The 15,408-nt window shown below is 42.5% G+C and overlaps 1 protein-coding gene across 1 annotated transcript; it reads left to right on the top strand.

The window, feature by feature from the left end:
• Positions 1-4,580: 4,580 nt before the first annotated feature.
• On the top strand, positions 4,581-15,065 carry eef1a1a (eukaryotic translation elongation factor 1 alpha 1a). Its single transcript, XM_023970390.3, has 8 exons — positions 4,581-4,669; positions 6,084-6,258; positions 6,514-6,693; positions 6,921-7,217; positions 8,426-8,576; positions 13,324-13,580; positions 13,916-14,150; positions 14,256-15,065. Exons 2-8 carry the CDS (start codon positions 6,115-6,117, stop codon positions 14,378-14,380), a joined length of 1,389 nt encoding a protein of 462 aa, XP_023826158.1. The 5' UTR covers positions 4,581-4,669; positions 6,084-6,114; the 3' UTR covers positions 14,381-15,065.
• The last annotated feature ends 343 nt before the right edge of the window (positions 15,066-15,408 follow it).

Genomic DNA, 15,408 nt, shown 5'->3' with positions numbered 1-15,408 from the left:
CTCAGCTGCCGGAGAGGAAGGAAACCGCTCAGGGATTTCACCATGAGGCCAATGTTGACTTAAACAGTTCAAGTTTAATGGCTGTGGTAGGAGAACTGAGGATAGATACACAACATTGTAGTTATTCCACAATACTAATGTAAGTGACAGTGAAAAGGAGAAAGCCTGTACAAAATATAAATATTCCAAAACATGTTTTCAACAAGACACTAAAGTAATACTACCAAAATGTGGCAACACAATTAACTTTCTGTCCTGAATAGAAATATTACTGAGTACCACTCTATTTTCAAGCATAGTTGTGCTTGTAATCGTAAGGACTAGGGAGTTTTTCAGGATTAAAAAAAAACAAGTGGATGTAAACACAGGCAAAATCCTAGAAACACAAGCCCAAATCTACACGAGTTTATCAAGAAGTCGGTGAATGTTCACTAACTGAGTTACAGTTATGACTTAAATCTACATGTCTTGTCTAGCAATGATCAACAACCAATTTGACAGCTTGAAAAATGGGGAAATGTTGCACAATCCAGGTGTGGAAAGCTCTTAACCCTTGTTCACACTGCAGGCCTTAATGCTCAAATCAGTTTTGTTTTTGGAATACTGACTGTCTAGACAAGTTAAAAGTGACCAAATCGGATGTGTGTGTGTTCAGACAGCAGTCATTTGCTGACATGGCTATGCTAGTTGTCATAGTAACAACGGGTGTGTGAGCAGTGTTGTAGGCTGATTGGTGGTGGTGCTCGTGCTTCCCATCACTCAGAAGTTATATAGCAAGCTAAGGTGACGATGCCTGCCACGGATGTTTCCCAGTTGCTTTGAATGTTCAAAATCATAGTGTAAGAACACTTAAAGCCTCAAAGGATAAGATGATCCCACTTTTAAATCTAAACTCAGCAAAAAAAAGAAACGTCTCTTTTTCAGGACCCTGGTCTTTCAACGATAATTYGTAAAAATCCAAATAACTTCACAGATCTTCATTGTAAAGGGTTTAAACACTGTTTCCCATGCTTGTTCAATGAACCATAAATAATTAATGAACATGCACCTGTGGAACGGTCATTAAGACGCTTACAGACGGTAGGCAATTAAGGTCACAGTTATGAAAACTTAGGACACTAAAGAGGCCTTTCTACTGACTCTGAAAAACACCAAAAGAAAGATGCCCAGGGTCCCTGCTCATCTGTGTGAACGTGCCTTAGGCATGCTGCAAGGAGGCATGAGGACTGCAAATGTGGCCAGGGCAATAAATTGCAATGTCCGTACTGTGAGACACCTAAGACAGGGAGACAGGACGGACCGCTGTTCGTCCTCGCAGTGGCAGACCACATGTAACAACAGCTGCACAGGATCGGTACATCCGAACATCACACCTGCAGGACAGGTACARGATGGCAACAACTGCCTGAGTTACACCAGGAACGCACAATCCCTCCATCAGTGCTCAGACTGTCCGCAACAGGCTGAGAGAGGCTGGACTGAGGGCTTGTAGGCCTGTTGTAAGGCAGGTCCTCACCAGACATCACCGGCAACAACGTCGCCTATGGGCACAAACCCACCGTCGCTGGACCAGACAGGACTGGCAAAAAGTGCTCTTCAATGACGAGTCGCGGTTTTGTCTCACAACGGGTGATGGTCGCATTCGCGTTTATGGTCGATGGAATGAGCGTTACACTGAGGCCTGTACTCTGGAGCGGGATCAATTTGGAGGTGGAGGGTCCGTCATGGTCTGGGCCGGTGTGTCACAGCATCATCGGACTGAGCTTGTTGGCATTGCAGGCAATCTCAACGCTGTGTTACAGGCAAGACATCCTCCTCCCTCGTGGTACCCTTCCTGCAGGCTCATCCTGACATGACCCTCCAGCATGACAATGCCACCAGCCATACTGCTCGTTCTGTGCGTGATTTCCTGCAAGACAGGAATGTCAGTGTTCTGCCATGGCCAGCGAAGAGCCTGGATCTCAATCCCATTGAGCACGTCTGGGACCTGTTGGATCAGAGGGTGAGGGCTAGGGCCAGTCCCCCCAGAAATGTCCGGGAACTTGCAGGTGCCTTGGTGGAAGACTGGGGTGACATCTCACCTCAAGAACGGGCAAATCTGGTGCAGTCCATGAGGAGGAGATGCACTGCAGTACTTAATGCAGCTGGTGGCCACACCAGATACTGACTGTTACTTTTGATTTTGACCCCCCTTTGTTCAGGGACACATTATTCTGTTAGTCACATGTCTGTGGAACTTGTTCAGTTTATGTCTTGTTGAATCTTATGTTCATACAAATATTTACACATGTTACGTTTGCTGAAAATAAATGCAGTTGACAGTGAGAGGACATTTCTTTTTTAGAACCACCTAAGAAGGTGGTTTGAAATGTGGCTTGAAATATCCGATTCCATGTGCTTTTTGGCTGTTCAGCATGAAGGAAAAAGATTCGAATTGGATGTACAAAAAAAACTGCCAATGTGAACATGGCTTTAAAGACTTACCCAGAAAGACTCTGGGTAATTGTTGCCCAAGGTGCTTTTACAAAGTATTGACTCGGGTGTGAATACTTATTTAATTAAATGAGATTTCTGTATTTTATTTTCAATACATTTTCAATATTTTCTAAAAACATGTTTTCACTGTCATTATGGAGTGAGAATTGAGAAAAAATGTGGTTATCCATTTTGAATGCAGGCTGTAAGAACAAAATGTGGTATAAGTACAGGGGTATGAATTTCCTGCAATTCTACACATTTTGTCGTAGGATGGAGAAAAATGTTTTCAGTTTTTAATATGATATGAGTGACACTGATTAACCTTGATTACTACAAGTTTAGATAGCTGGCCACTAGACTCACTTACCAATCTAAAAAATGTTAGCTGACATGGGTTAATTATTTATTTTATTTAACTAGGCAAGTAAGTTAAGAACAAATTCTTATTTACAATGACRGCCTAGGAACAGGGGCAGAATGACAGATTTTTACCTTGTCAGCTCAGGGATTTGATCTAGCAACCTTTTGGTTACCGGCCCAATGCTCTAACCACTAAGCGACCTGCCGCCCCCAAATTGAGTGCCTATCAGTGAATGACGAGAAAAACTGTTGACTCACAACCAAATTTCAAAATTGCACCTTGTGTATTCTACTTCGGAACAAGTTGAGACCCAGACGGAGTTCCCCCTTTAAAAAAAATGATGTTTTGGGAAATTGATCCGAGAGCCTTCAAAAGGGGGATGCGGGCTTGCAGCCAGTTTCCCATCCCTGCTCTACGCAGTGGTGTGTATTCATGGTTGCCAAGGGAAGCCAGGCTTCCCCCCAAAAATGATTAATGTATCTTTAGTCTCTGKGTTTCATACTTTTCCTTCAATTTGCAAGAGGCTGAATGCATCTCACAGGAGAAAGCATCCGAGCGAGTGAAACAGCGCCTCTCTCTCTACGTGTAGTCCATCTGATTCTGTCTAGTCCAAACAAGTATGACATTAATGCTACCGGCGGCCGCAAAGGCAAGGGAAGCCAGCGAGCATCGGGCCTCCCTTGACAAAAATGTATTTTACAAATTTGCCAATCAACATTGAGCTAAACTGAGCGAGCTCAACTGTGATTGGTCCTGGCGCACCAAAGTGTCAAGGGAAGCCAGCTTGTATTTGGCGTCACTCTTATCAAATCCCATTGAGAGCATACGTCATTGACAAAAAAAAACTTGAATTGTTGAATCTCGTGTTGTCCTCCGGTGGTTAGCCAGCTAGCTAAAATTGGCCCTTTCCAAAAATAGCCATGGATGGAGATATGCATTTAGACTTGTGGTTTTATTTCATTCTCTGTACTGGCCAATGATTATAGCAGCGATTCTGATCCAACCATTAATTCATACCTTGTTGTGCCCCTGGCCTGAGAGGATGGAAGTTCAATATGTAGCTAGATGTAGAAGGCTAATGTTAACTAGCTAACGTTGCCCATGAATGGAAGTTAGGCGAGTGAGCAAGCATTTTAGCCAGGACAACAAAAAATAAAAAGCCTGTAGTGTATGACAGAGTGATAGACCGTTTCGTCAACATGAGAGTATGACGTTTGAGTCAACATGGTGAATCAACATGTTTTTCTACTTTCACGAACACGCATGCACACACACAGAAATCAGAACCATGGACAGCCACATATTTAACTTGGACTAAAACAATTGGGAATCTTTTAGTTGTCACTGTATTAAGACTAAACTGAGGTGATGATGTTGAAATGTTGAAGTTGAAATGGTGCTGGCATAGTGGAGGCAGCTCCTGTCTGCGACTTAAGTAACGCAATATGCTTTGTGGACTTCACTTGGAAAGAGGTTGATATCGGGTTTTATGATAAAACAAAAAGGTGTGAATTTATCCTGCCGTTGTCTCGGGCTTTAGGCCTATACCGTATAGCATGGTCACAAGGCAAATGAATTAACAGGATGTATAGAGCAAACAACGCAATTATCACAACACAGGTTGTAAATATGGCTTGGCTTCCCCAGTGATTTTACCAACGCACCGCTACTGGCCCTGTGTCTAGGACACTGGGGTATATAATACCAACGATCTAGAAAGGGGTATGAGCATTGAACGCAATTGCGTAACCCCCTCCTGTCTGCGATAAACGGATCAGCATCTCGTCACAGTCTCATTCAGCACCGGACTTGACTCATTCGTTTGCGCAGGTAGGCAATATTTTCCAATAACTACGCATGTGATACATTGTTTCAAATCTAATGCTGTAAATGGCGAATGACTGAATGTTTATATTTTCAATTTGCCATTATATTGTTGTGCATAACGTTTGTGGGCGTGTGAATATTGCATTGTTGTTGGAAGCCAACAGTCGACTGCTAATGCGCATAGATAGGCCATATTCGAGTAAGCGTAGGCGATGAGAGAACATGGCGGCAGAGGCAGGAGGACGGTTTGGAAATCCTGCTAAATCCTTTAGACTTCATCAGAATTATCCGGTCGCGCTGCTAATTGTAGCACCTACTCCCCGTATACCAGTCACCTGTTTTTAAATAGGCTACATGGACAGCAAAGTCAAATGAACAGTGGTGGGGGGGAACTATTGCAAAGAAAAATAAACTATTGCAAAGCTACCAGAATTTTAATTTAGAAATAGCAGTCAGTTCTGGTTATATCTGGTATCAGCTCCCAGTGCACCTAGATAAGCATGCAGAACCAGGCTACTGTAACCATTTCCATACATTGCTCACCTAATGAAATGGTCTGTCATAAATATAAACAACCTAGTGTGTTGATCAATTTTGCAATTGGAAAATGAGGTGAATTTGTGGTGTTTCTGTCATTGTCATGCAAGTCAATGAAAAGGAATCAACACTACTGTCCTAGTAAAACTGGCATTTATTCAAATGTCATTTGTGTTATGGTGTTATTCCCCAGCATTTAACCTGTGCATTCCACTGCAGTAGTCTGGCTTCAGAAATGGCTTCTGCACTTTCAATGCCAAGGCTCATGACAAAATGGAGGGTTGTCTGAGGTTACAGTTAGCAAGTTGATATGCAATAGGGAGGATATTCAGTGACATAAGAGCTGATTGTCTCAGTGTCTCACTGCTGAGCAGTGGCAGGTAGCCTAGCGGTTATAGTGTTGGGTGAGTATGCCTGAGCCGAGGTGAAAAATCAGTTGAYGTGCCCTCGAGCAAGGCACTTAACCCTAATTTGCTCCAAGATCACTGTACTACGTCTGACCCTGTTAAACAACATTTCACTGCACCCATCTGGTGTGGCAATACAATTTTTTGGGGGGTGGCTGAGGAAAGGAGGGATAACTAGCTAGAAACTAACTGTGTCTTGAGCTTGATGCAGTTCTGTTCCCACTGACAGTTTGCTAACATTAAATGATTGCTGATTGGTCTCGTGGTGCCATTTATGTGAAATTGTTTTTGTGTGTAAACTGTTTGTCCTTAGAAGCTATGCTGAGGCAGTAGCTGCTGGGGCTGTTATGGAATGGGAAGTCAGCTGTAGTGTCCTTGTCCATGGTGCTGTAATTCACTGTATTCCCTTGTGGAGTCTTTGCCCAGGAAATCATTTCAGATCCATAGACCGTGCTGCTCTTTTCCACCTGCAGACTCTCTCACTGTCACTTTAACCAGTCAGCTATGGGCAAGGAGAAGCTCCACATCAACATTGTGGTGATCGGCCACGTGGACTCTGGCAAGTCCACCACCACTGGCCACCTGATCTACAAGTGCGGTGGCATTGACAAGAGGACCATCGAAAAGTTTGAGAAGGAGGCTGCTGAGGTAAGTAAGAGTTGGTACTGTACTTTGCAAACATCTAATGATAGTCCGTTCTTCTGTTGGCCAACGTGTTATAAAAAGGCTCTGTACACTGCTGTTATTGTATTAACCAATAATCTTCATAGGCTACCTAAAGATTGACACTTATATTGCCATATCTTGTCTAATTTGACAATCCATCTTGCCAATAGAATTCACTACCATTGACTTCTCCTCAGAAACGTCATATAACCWGTGACGTGTGTGTTTTTTTCTCAGATGGGGAAGGGCTCCTTTAAGTATGCCTGGGTGCTGGACAAGCTGAAGGCAGAGAGGGAGCGTGGCATCACCATTGACATCTCACTGTGGAAATTTGAGACCAGCAAGTACTACGTCACCATTATCGACGCCCCCGGACACAGGGACTTCATCAAGAACATGATCACTGGAACATCCCAGGTCTGAATCACAATGGCACAGTCCTTCCTTACACACAGACACCTACCTGCCAGGTCTTCATTCAAGTGCCTGGAAGTCTATTATTAAACTTGCAACTTTGGTTTTCCAGGCTAGCTTATAGCTGTACTATAACCACAGGCAATTTGCGGACTCAAAGTGCCATCTTAGTTGCATAGGACTTTTGAAAAATAATTGTATTTATTAATCACATGTTCTGGTGTTTACAGGCAGACTGTGCCGTGCTGATTGTGGCAGCCGGCGTGGGTGAATTCGAGGCCGGCATCTCAAAGAACGGTCAGACCCGCGAGCACGCCCTCCTGGCCTACACCTTGGGKGTCAAGCAGCTGATCGTGGGCATCAACAAGATGGACTCCACTGAGCCCAACTACAGCCAGAAGCGTTATGAGGAGATTGTGAAGGAAGTCAGCACCTACATCAAGAAGATTGGCTACAACCCGGATACGGTAGCCTTTGTTCCCATCTCTGGCTGGAACGGAGACAACATGCTGGAGGCCAGTCCTAATGTACGTAAGCAAGAAGCTAAAGGGCATTTATTTTTTATATTTATACTAGGATAGCATTGCAGCCACAGTGAGCGGACTATGAGTATATGTAATATAATCTAGCGGTGTGCCGATCTCGTCATACACGTAAACATATCCGTTTTATCACTTGATACCCGTAAAACCAGGAAGTGCGCTTTAAATGCTGCTAATTAAATGCTGGTAAAGCCTATACCTCAAGTGCACATTACTGGGCATTGTTATGTTCCTTCACTCATTCATACACATTGTTCAAAGGTAAACGACCCGGACAGATAAATGCTCATTAGGGCCATTTACTTAGTCCTATTCAATTATCAACAAAATAAGTTAATAAATACCATAATGCATGGCTGGCTACTACTGCATGCATTTATTCCAGACACAGATTTAGAGAAAGCTAGGCTAATTTGCTTGCCCCTTATATTGCTTCACAGCAGAACTTCTCTCCTGACACTTATGCCACAACATTTGTACAATTAAAATATCAACATTGGTAATTTCATTTTCGAATAATCTGTCACTCGGTAAACAAGCCTGGGCCAGAATAAATAATAGCAAGAAGCATGGGCTTGGATCACGACATAAGATGTCAACAATGGAATAATTATACTGGCAGACAAAGTAGGACTACTAAACAACKCCAAGTAGACAGAATATATGGCCTTAAAAAAGTMTACGGAAAATAACTCGATTGTTGTTCAATCACTAGCTACGGATTCATACATGATGTTTGGAGAAGGGGAGACTTGTGCCCCGAGAAGAGTGACTGTTAGTGAAACAGCCRTGCATGGCTGGGTCAATTAGAGCAGACGGAGAGCGGCTTGTTCTAATCCAATTGTTGCAGAAGGCTCAACAAATAGTCCGCCAGTTTCTTTACAGACAGAAGAACTAGTCAATAGTTTGGAGCACACAGAGCTTCACACTGTTTTAGTGAAAGAAAGATGCGTGATGGCAGCTGAAAATAAAACATGTCCGATCACTGATAATTACAAAACAAATACTTGTCAATCGTATTATGAAAATTCTCCATATCCGGTATGATACTAGTTTTATCCGATTATTCGGCACACCCCTAATATAATCTGCTCTCCGCTTTAATTTGAAGAAAGTAAGTAAATGAAAAATGTGCAGCACGGTACACTTTATAACTTTGACCTACTGCTCACTCGGGTCTCCTGCATCCTCAGATGACCTGGTTTAAGGGATGGAAGATCACCAGGAAGGATGGCAGTTCGTCCGGGACCACCCTGCTGGAAGCTCTGGATGCTATTCAGCCCCCGTCCCGCCCCACCGACAAGCCCCTCCGCCTACCCCTGCAGGATGTCTACAAGATTGGAGGTGAGCATGATACATTCTAGGGATGTAACGATTCACAGATATGCATCGGTCCCTGATTCAAATGTTTAAGATACAAGTGCATTGGTCTGCGTACCCCGAACTGAAGCATGCATTGGTCCGAAAATGTATTAAAACTTAACAAAATCGCTGGTTCAGTTATATAAAAACTAAATTCTACCTTCCGAAAATACCTMATCTATTGTGACAACTGATGTGTCGGCTCCTTCTGTGTCAAACTGCATACAACTTTGCTGACACTGCAAAATACTAATTAATCATTATGGGGGGAATTCCAACACGAGCTAAGCGCCCGTAAATGGAACGTAATTCCCTTAGTATGCACTTCTCTCTCTACGCGTATTCTGACCTTGAATTTAAGCATTATTAACCCACTATTCGTTTGGGGTGCAGATTTTTTTTWAAAGTTTGACATCTCAGCCAGCAGTGGTTCTTCCTTTAAAAGTTACGAGTTTATGCTGCGATTGTTTGTGGTAGATGGTGGCATTCTGTCATTGCACCACACTATCACAAGGGGGAGTTAGAACCCTGATCTATCGGTAGGTCTAAACTGTGGCATTTTCAGTCAGAGTCTCTCCTCTGGCACTAGAGTCCTGCATCAGGCCACAACAACTGTCGGTGGTCCTGGAGTTAAGAGAGAACTTGGATAAATACAAATGGGGGAATTTCACTTGACATGTAGACTGACGATTTTCCCCAAAAATAGGCACAGTGAGCTTTTGGTTTCTCTCCTTCTGAAAACAGAAATAATTCTAAATAACTAACTGGCTTTATTTACAAATTAGTAAGAATGTCTCACCCCATGTTCAAGAATGTCCTTTTATCCTTTATTCAGATTACTACAATCGCTCACTTTTGGTTATTTGAAACGAAATCAACAAAAGTATACTACTTTTTTTAAACAAAGTGATTATTATTATTAACCTACATTAGAATGATATAAAAGCCCCTTAGGTATTCTCACAGATCAGATTTGCCCTAATGAAAAATCCCCTTAGCATTCTCACAGATCAGATTTGCCCTAATGAAAAATGCCCCTTAGGTATTCTCACAGATCAGATTTGCCCTAATGAAAAATGCCTCTTAGGTATTCTCACAGATCAGATTTGCCCTAATGAAAAATGCCTCTTAGGTATCTCACAGATCAGATTTGCCCTAATGAAAAAAGCCCCTTAGGTATTCTCACAGATCAGATTTCCCCTAATGAAAAAAGCCCCGGTATTCTCACAGATCAGATTTGCCCTAATGAAAAAAAGCCCCTTAGGTATTCTCACAGATCAGATTTGCCCTAATGAAAAATGCCCCTTAGGTATTCTCACAGATCAGATTTGCCCTAATGAAAAATGCCCCTTAGGTATTCTCACAGATCAGATTTGCCCTAATGAAAAATGCCCCTTAGGTATTCTCACAGATCAGATTTGCCCTAATGAAAAATGCCCCTTAGGTATTCTCAAGATCAGATTTGCCCTAATGAAAAATGCCCCTTAGGTATTCTCACAGATCAGATTTGCCCTAATGAAAAATGCCCCTTAGGTATCTCACAGATCAATGCCCTAATGAAAAATGCCCCTTAGGTATTCTCACAGATCAGATTTGCCCTAATGAAAAATGCCCCTTAGGTATTCTCACAGATCAGATTTGCCTAATGAAAAAGCCCCTTAGGTATTCCACAGATCAGATTTGCCCTAATGAAGAATGCCCCTAGATATTCTCACAGATCAGATTTGCCCTAATGAAAAAAGCCCCTTAGGTATTCTCACAGATCAGATTTGCCCTAATGAAGAATGCCCCTTAGATATTCATTTAGAATCCTCTAAATTAAATTGGCGGAGAGTCAGGCGGCATTGGCGAGTTGAAGAGGGCGAGGAACAAGATGGGAGTCAACAATCTATACCAGGCAAACATGCAGATGATTATTTCAACTACATTTTAGTTGCAACAAGTTCGATCGGGTTTAAATCAGGAGACCTACATGTAGAGATGAAAAAAATATTTCTAGATCTACTGTAGGCTATTAGCAGGACAATAGACACGATATGGTCCCAAAAATACCTCTGACATAGGGTCCAGCATGTCTCTTGATGATGCTCGGGTTGATTCCGGTGTAAGTTATCTGGCCCAATTGTATTACTTGGGGCTCGGGTCTATTTATGGCTACTCTCTGGCCAGGGGCTGCTTTATATAATTAACATTTCATTATTTATTTATTTTCTGTGATTWAAAAAATAAAATGAACATTTAAATTAAATTCTTTAAGAGCCCTGTTTTAGTATTTTAGTATTTTGATACTGTGCAAGGAAATTGATCAGCGTTAAAAACTGGATGGGGTCCCGAGTGGCGCAGCGGTCTAAGACACTGCGTTGCAGTGCAAACTGCATTGCTACAGATGCTGGTTCGATACCCGTGCTGGCTGTGACCGGGATACCCATGAGGCGATGCACAATTGGCCAGTGTCGTTTGGGTTAGGGGAGGGTTTGGCCGGCCAGCGGGCTTTTAGTTTCTCTCCCTCTAAAAACAGGAAGAGAAAACAAATGTAGCAAGCTGTGAATTCTGCAAACAACGTTTCTAGGATGAGCTAATAGCAGGACAATAGACTCAACCTTTACAAAGTCTAATAGCTCAGCTACTGTAGGTGTGAACCCYMYCCSVCSCCCCMCCCACTGGCAATGTATTAAGTACTCTAAAGGTTTACATTTATAACTCTAAACCTCATGCAACCGCAAAATGTCAGATCAGGCATATATTGTACAGTATTTATGCTTTCCTTAATAAAATAAGGATAAAAATACTCTTTCAAAAATGCAGATGTTTATTTCAACTATCAGCAGGACAATAGGGAATAAATATCACTGAATGACATGGACTGGTCTTGATTAATCAATCAGATTTTTATTTAGAAATGTTAGGATCATTTTTTGCTCTTCACTCGCAGTCACTTAGTAGCCTAGGCCTACTCCCGACCGGTCAACACAAGTTTCTTCAGCGGTCTTCTGACTGTGATTAGAGTGATGTTGATTGCCTTTGCCGATCGCTCATCATCTTCAACCATCAGTGAGTCCATCTTACCGAGTCCACCAAATGCATTGTTTTAAGTACTCTAAAACCCAATTTGCCCCAACAAAAAAATGCATCAACCCCTACAAATATATAMATTTATTATTAACCCTGCATTATAATTGTAATGCAGATGTTTATTTCGTTATGGATCCATAATGAATTACTATGTGAATAAATATCATTGAATGACGTGGTCAACTATTTCATCACCGCTTCACACTCATGGCTTTATTTTCACTGAATCTCTGTTTGGCTATTGGTTAGCCTGCAATTAGGGTGTGGAAATGTTAGGATTATTTTGCTCTTAGTACAGTAGCCTACTCCCGACTGGTCACGTTGTACAGCGTCCTGAGGGTTTCGGTTGAAGTTTTTCTTCTTCTTGGAGCAGAAGCAGGTATAAATATACAAATCATCCAACAAGGTGCTGGACCAGGCTCAAACAAAATAATAAACTAGTCAGATTAATATAAAAAACTGAAGATCAGTCTGACTAGCCCCTAGGGCTCAGAACAACCCTAACTAACCCCTGCAGAGACAGGTGGCAATCTTCCTTCCCATAAAGCTCTACATCTGAGCATTTATAACCTGGCAGAGACCAGGTGACAGGAAACACTTGTAATTGAAAGGACTTTGTCAAACGAAGCCAAGAAACACTTTGCAAAGTAAACAACTACAATAACAGTTTAGATACTATAACCTGTACAATACAGAATTATCTAGAATACTTTTAAAGAGCTGGACTAGGGAAGAAACTCTTTCCCCCAATTAGTAATGGAGTGTCCCTTAATGAGCAGACAATAATGACCTGTGCACTTGGAGGCCACGCCCCTCCACATGCTACAATACAGCTCAAACATTTGTAAGTACTGCTTGGTAAATAATGACTGGTAAATAGTACTGCCTTAGACTAGCAACATAACTAATAAACAATCTGATTTACTTCATGTCTTCAGTCATTTCTAGTCAATGTTTAGAAATGATTTAGTATAGATCAAACACAGGTGACACTCAACCAAAATTATTATTTGGTGAGGTGACCTAGCAATTATATTAGTGTATACTGTTGAATGGGATTAGTGAGGAAGCACAGTTAGCTTTCACAATTCATGAATACTTTACTAACCCTTGCCATAATATGGACTTGGTCTTTTACCATATAGGGCTATCTTCTGTATACCACCCCTACCTTACACAACACAATTGGTTGGCTCAAACTCATTAAGGAAAGAAATTCCACAAATGAACTCTTAACAAGGCACACCTGTTAATTGAAATGCATTCCAGGTGACGACCTCAAAGCTGGTTGAGAGAATGCCAAGAGTGTGCAAAGCTGTCAAAAGGCAAAGGGTGGCTACTTTGAAGAACCTCAAATATTAAATATATTTTGATTACTACATGATTCCATATGTGTTATTTCATAGTGTTGATGTCTTCACTGGGCCCAGCTCATGAGCTCCATCAGCAGCAGATTTCATTTAGAATGGAAAATCTAGTGTTTATGCATCAAACTGAATCGCACCGAATCGTTTTAAACTAAAACGTATCGTTCCTGTATCGTATCAGAGCCCATGTATCTAGATATGTATCGTCTTGAAAGGGAAAGATGCACATCCCTAATAGATCCCTTCCTCAWCCTCTCTCCACCTTCACTTTCTTATCCGCTCTCCCTCAGGTATTGGCACAGTGCCTGTGGGGCGTGTGGAGACGGGCATGATCAAGCCAGGCATGGTGGTGACCTTTGCCCCTGTTAATGTGACCACTGAGGTGAAGTCTGTGGAGATGCACCACGAGGCCCTGACCGAAGCAATGCCCGGAGACAACGTGGGCTTCAATGTCAAGAATGTGTCTGTCAAGGACATTCGCCGTGGCAAYGTGGCCGGAGACAGCAAGAACGACCCCCCAATGGAGGCAGCAGTCTTCACTGCTCAGGTGGGCAGGACTAGATACACACTCACAGCTACTGTAGAGGTGTAAAAACCATAGAACCAAAAGACATACAACTAAAAACGATGTTCAACTATGATACACAGTAGTGATCACATGGGTAAAAATATTGGTGGTGATGATACAGCTTGGCAGTTACTATTAATATCCCATCTATTCCTTTCCTCATTCATTCTGCTYTTCTCTCACATATCTATTTGTGGCACAGTGTGATGAGCTGTGGGGAACAAGTTTTGGCAGTAAAGAGGCCAACATCTAAAATCAGTGCTGATACAGGTGCTGACAGAACAACCATGTTGACTGTCTGATATCTCCTCTAGGTGATCATCCTGAACCACCCGGGGCAGATCAGTGCTGGCTATGCCCCAGTGCTGGACTGCCACACTGCCCACATCGCCTGCAAGTTTGCTGAGCTCAAGGAGAAGATTGACCGTCGCTCGGGCAAGAAGCTGGAGGACAACCCAAAGGCTCTGAAGTCTGGAGACGCCGCCATTGTGGACATGGTCCCGGGAAAGCCCATGTGTGTGGAGAGCTTCTCAGAGTACCCTCCACTGGGTGAGTACTGTTGGGTAGCATAACTCTTGGGCCTGGTTGGAATTCTTTGAAAATGATTCCAGTCTCCCTTGAAGTTACCTTGGATCTGACATCCTCTCTCTGCAGGTCGTTTTGCAGTGCGTGACATGCGCCAGACTGTGGCAGTCGGGGTGATCAAGGGTGTTGAGAAGAAAGCCCCCTCCACTGGTAAGGTCACCAAGTCTGCCCAAAAGGCCCAGAAGACCAAATGAATGTTGTGCTGTGCTGCTGACTCAAGAGTCACCCATAGCAGGACAGTAGTCACCCAACTCCACCCCCCTATCGGCTGCTGCAACTCCATAGTCAAAGACTGGTTAATAATCACAATGCATCGCAAAAGTATCAGAAGGAAAGAAACAAATATTAAGCCTAGTCCTTTAGACAGCGTTTGTTCCCCCTCTCATTTCAAAGTGGTTAGATTCATGTGTATTTATTTACGTTGTAATAGCACATTGCTAGTTTTAAACGTGTACTGTTAAATATGTGAATGACCATGTTCCCCATGTGTGAGATATTGTAACCATAGAGGGGCGTGTAAACTGCCACCCCCTTCCTCTCTGTACTGCAGTTAGAAGTCACTCTTCACGTGGTCTGTTGTCTTGCTTTTAGTGTTTGTTTGTAAACTACCTGGTGCTTTATAGTAGCCTTTGGTAATAACTTAACCCTTACAAGTAGAAAATCATTTCTCTAAAGTGTATGTTGTGTTATAGCTTTAAAGTAAAAAATTATATTGTCTTACTCTAGGCACACTGAGTATACCAAYTGTTGACTCTCCAAGCACTTTTAATTGGCGTTTTGCTATCTTTGCACTGGACAACTTTTAATTGGCAGAAGCTGTTGCACCTTGCTCTGTTCGAGATGGCACAAGACTCATGACATTAAAGATAATTTAACCAACCAGAATGTCTCAACCCTTTTTCGATTGAATGATTGAAGTGAATCATTAAATTGTTCTAAGCTGTGCGTTCTATTTCATCGATAACTGAGGAGAAATCTTATACTGTTTAACTGGGTTTGCGTTGTCATTTGCCATTGTGTAGTAAACTAGTTAATTAATRAGGGCCAGGAAAAGTACAAGTTACATACAGTATCTATCGTTGTATCGGGGGGGCAGGTAGCCTAGTGGTTAGTGTTGGGCCAGTAACCAAAAGGTTGCTAGATCGAATCCCCGAGCTGACAAGGTAAAATCTGTAGTTCTGCCCCAGCACAAGGCAGTTAACCCACTGTTCCTAGGCCAAAT

This window comes from Salvelinus sp. IW2-2015, linkage group LG25, assembly GCF_002910315.2.
Source record: "Salvelinus sp. IW2-2015 linkage group LG25, ASM291031v2, whole genome shotgun sequence".
NCBI lineage: Eukaryota > Metazoa > Chordata > Actinopteri > Salmoniformes > Salmonidae > Salvelinus > Salvelinus sp. IW2-2015.
Note: the sequence above shows the minus strand (reverse complement) of the source record. Positions and strands in the feature narration are given on the sequence as shown.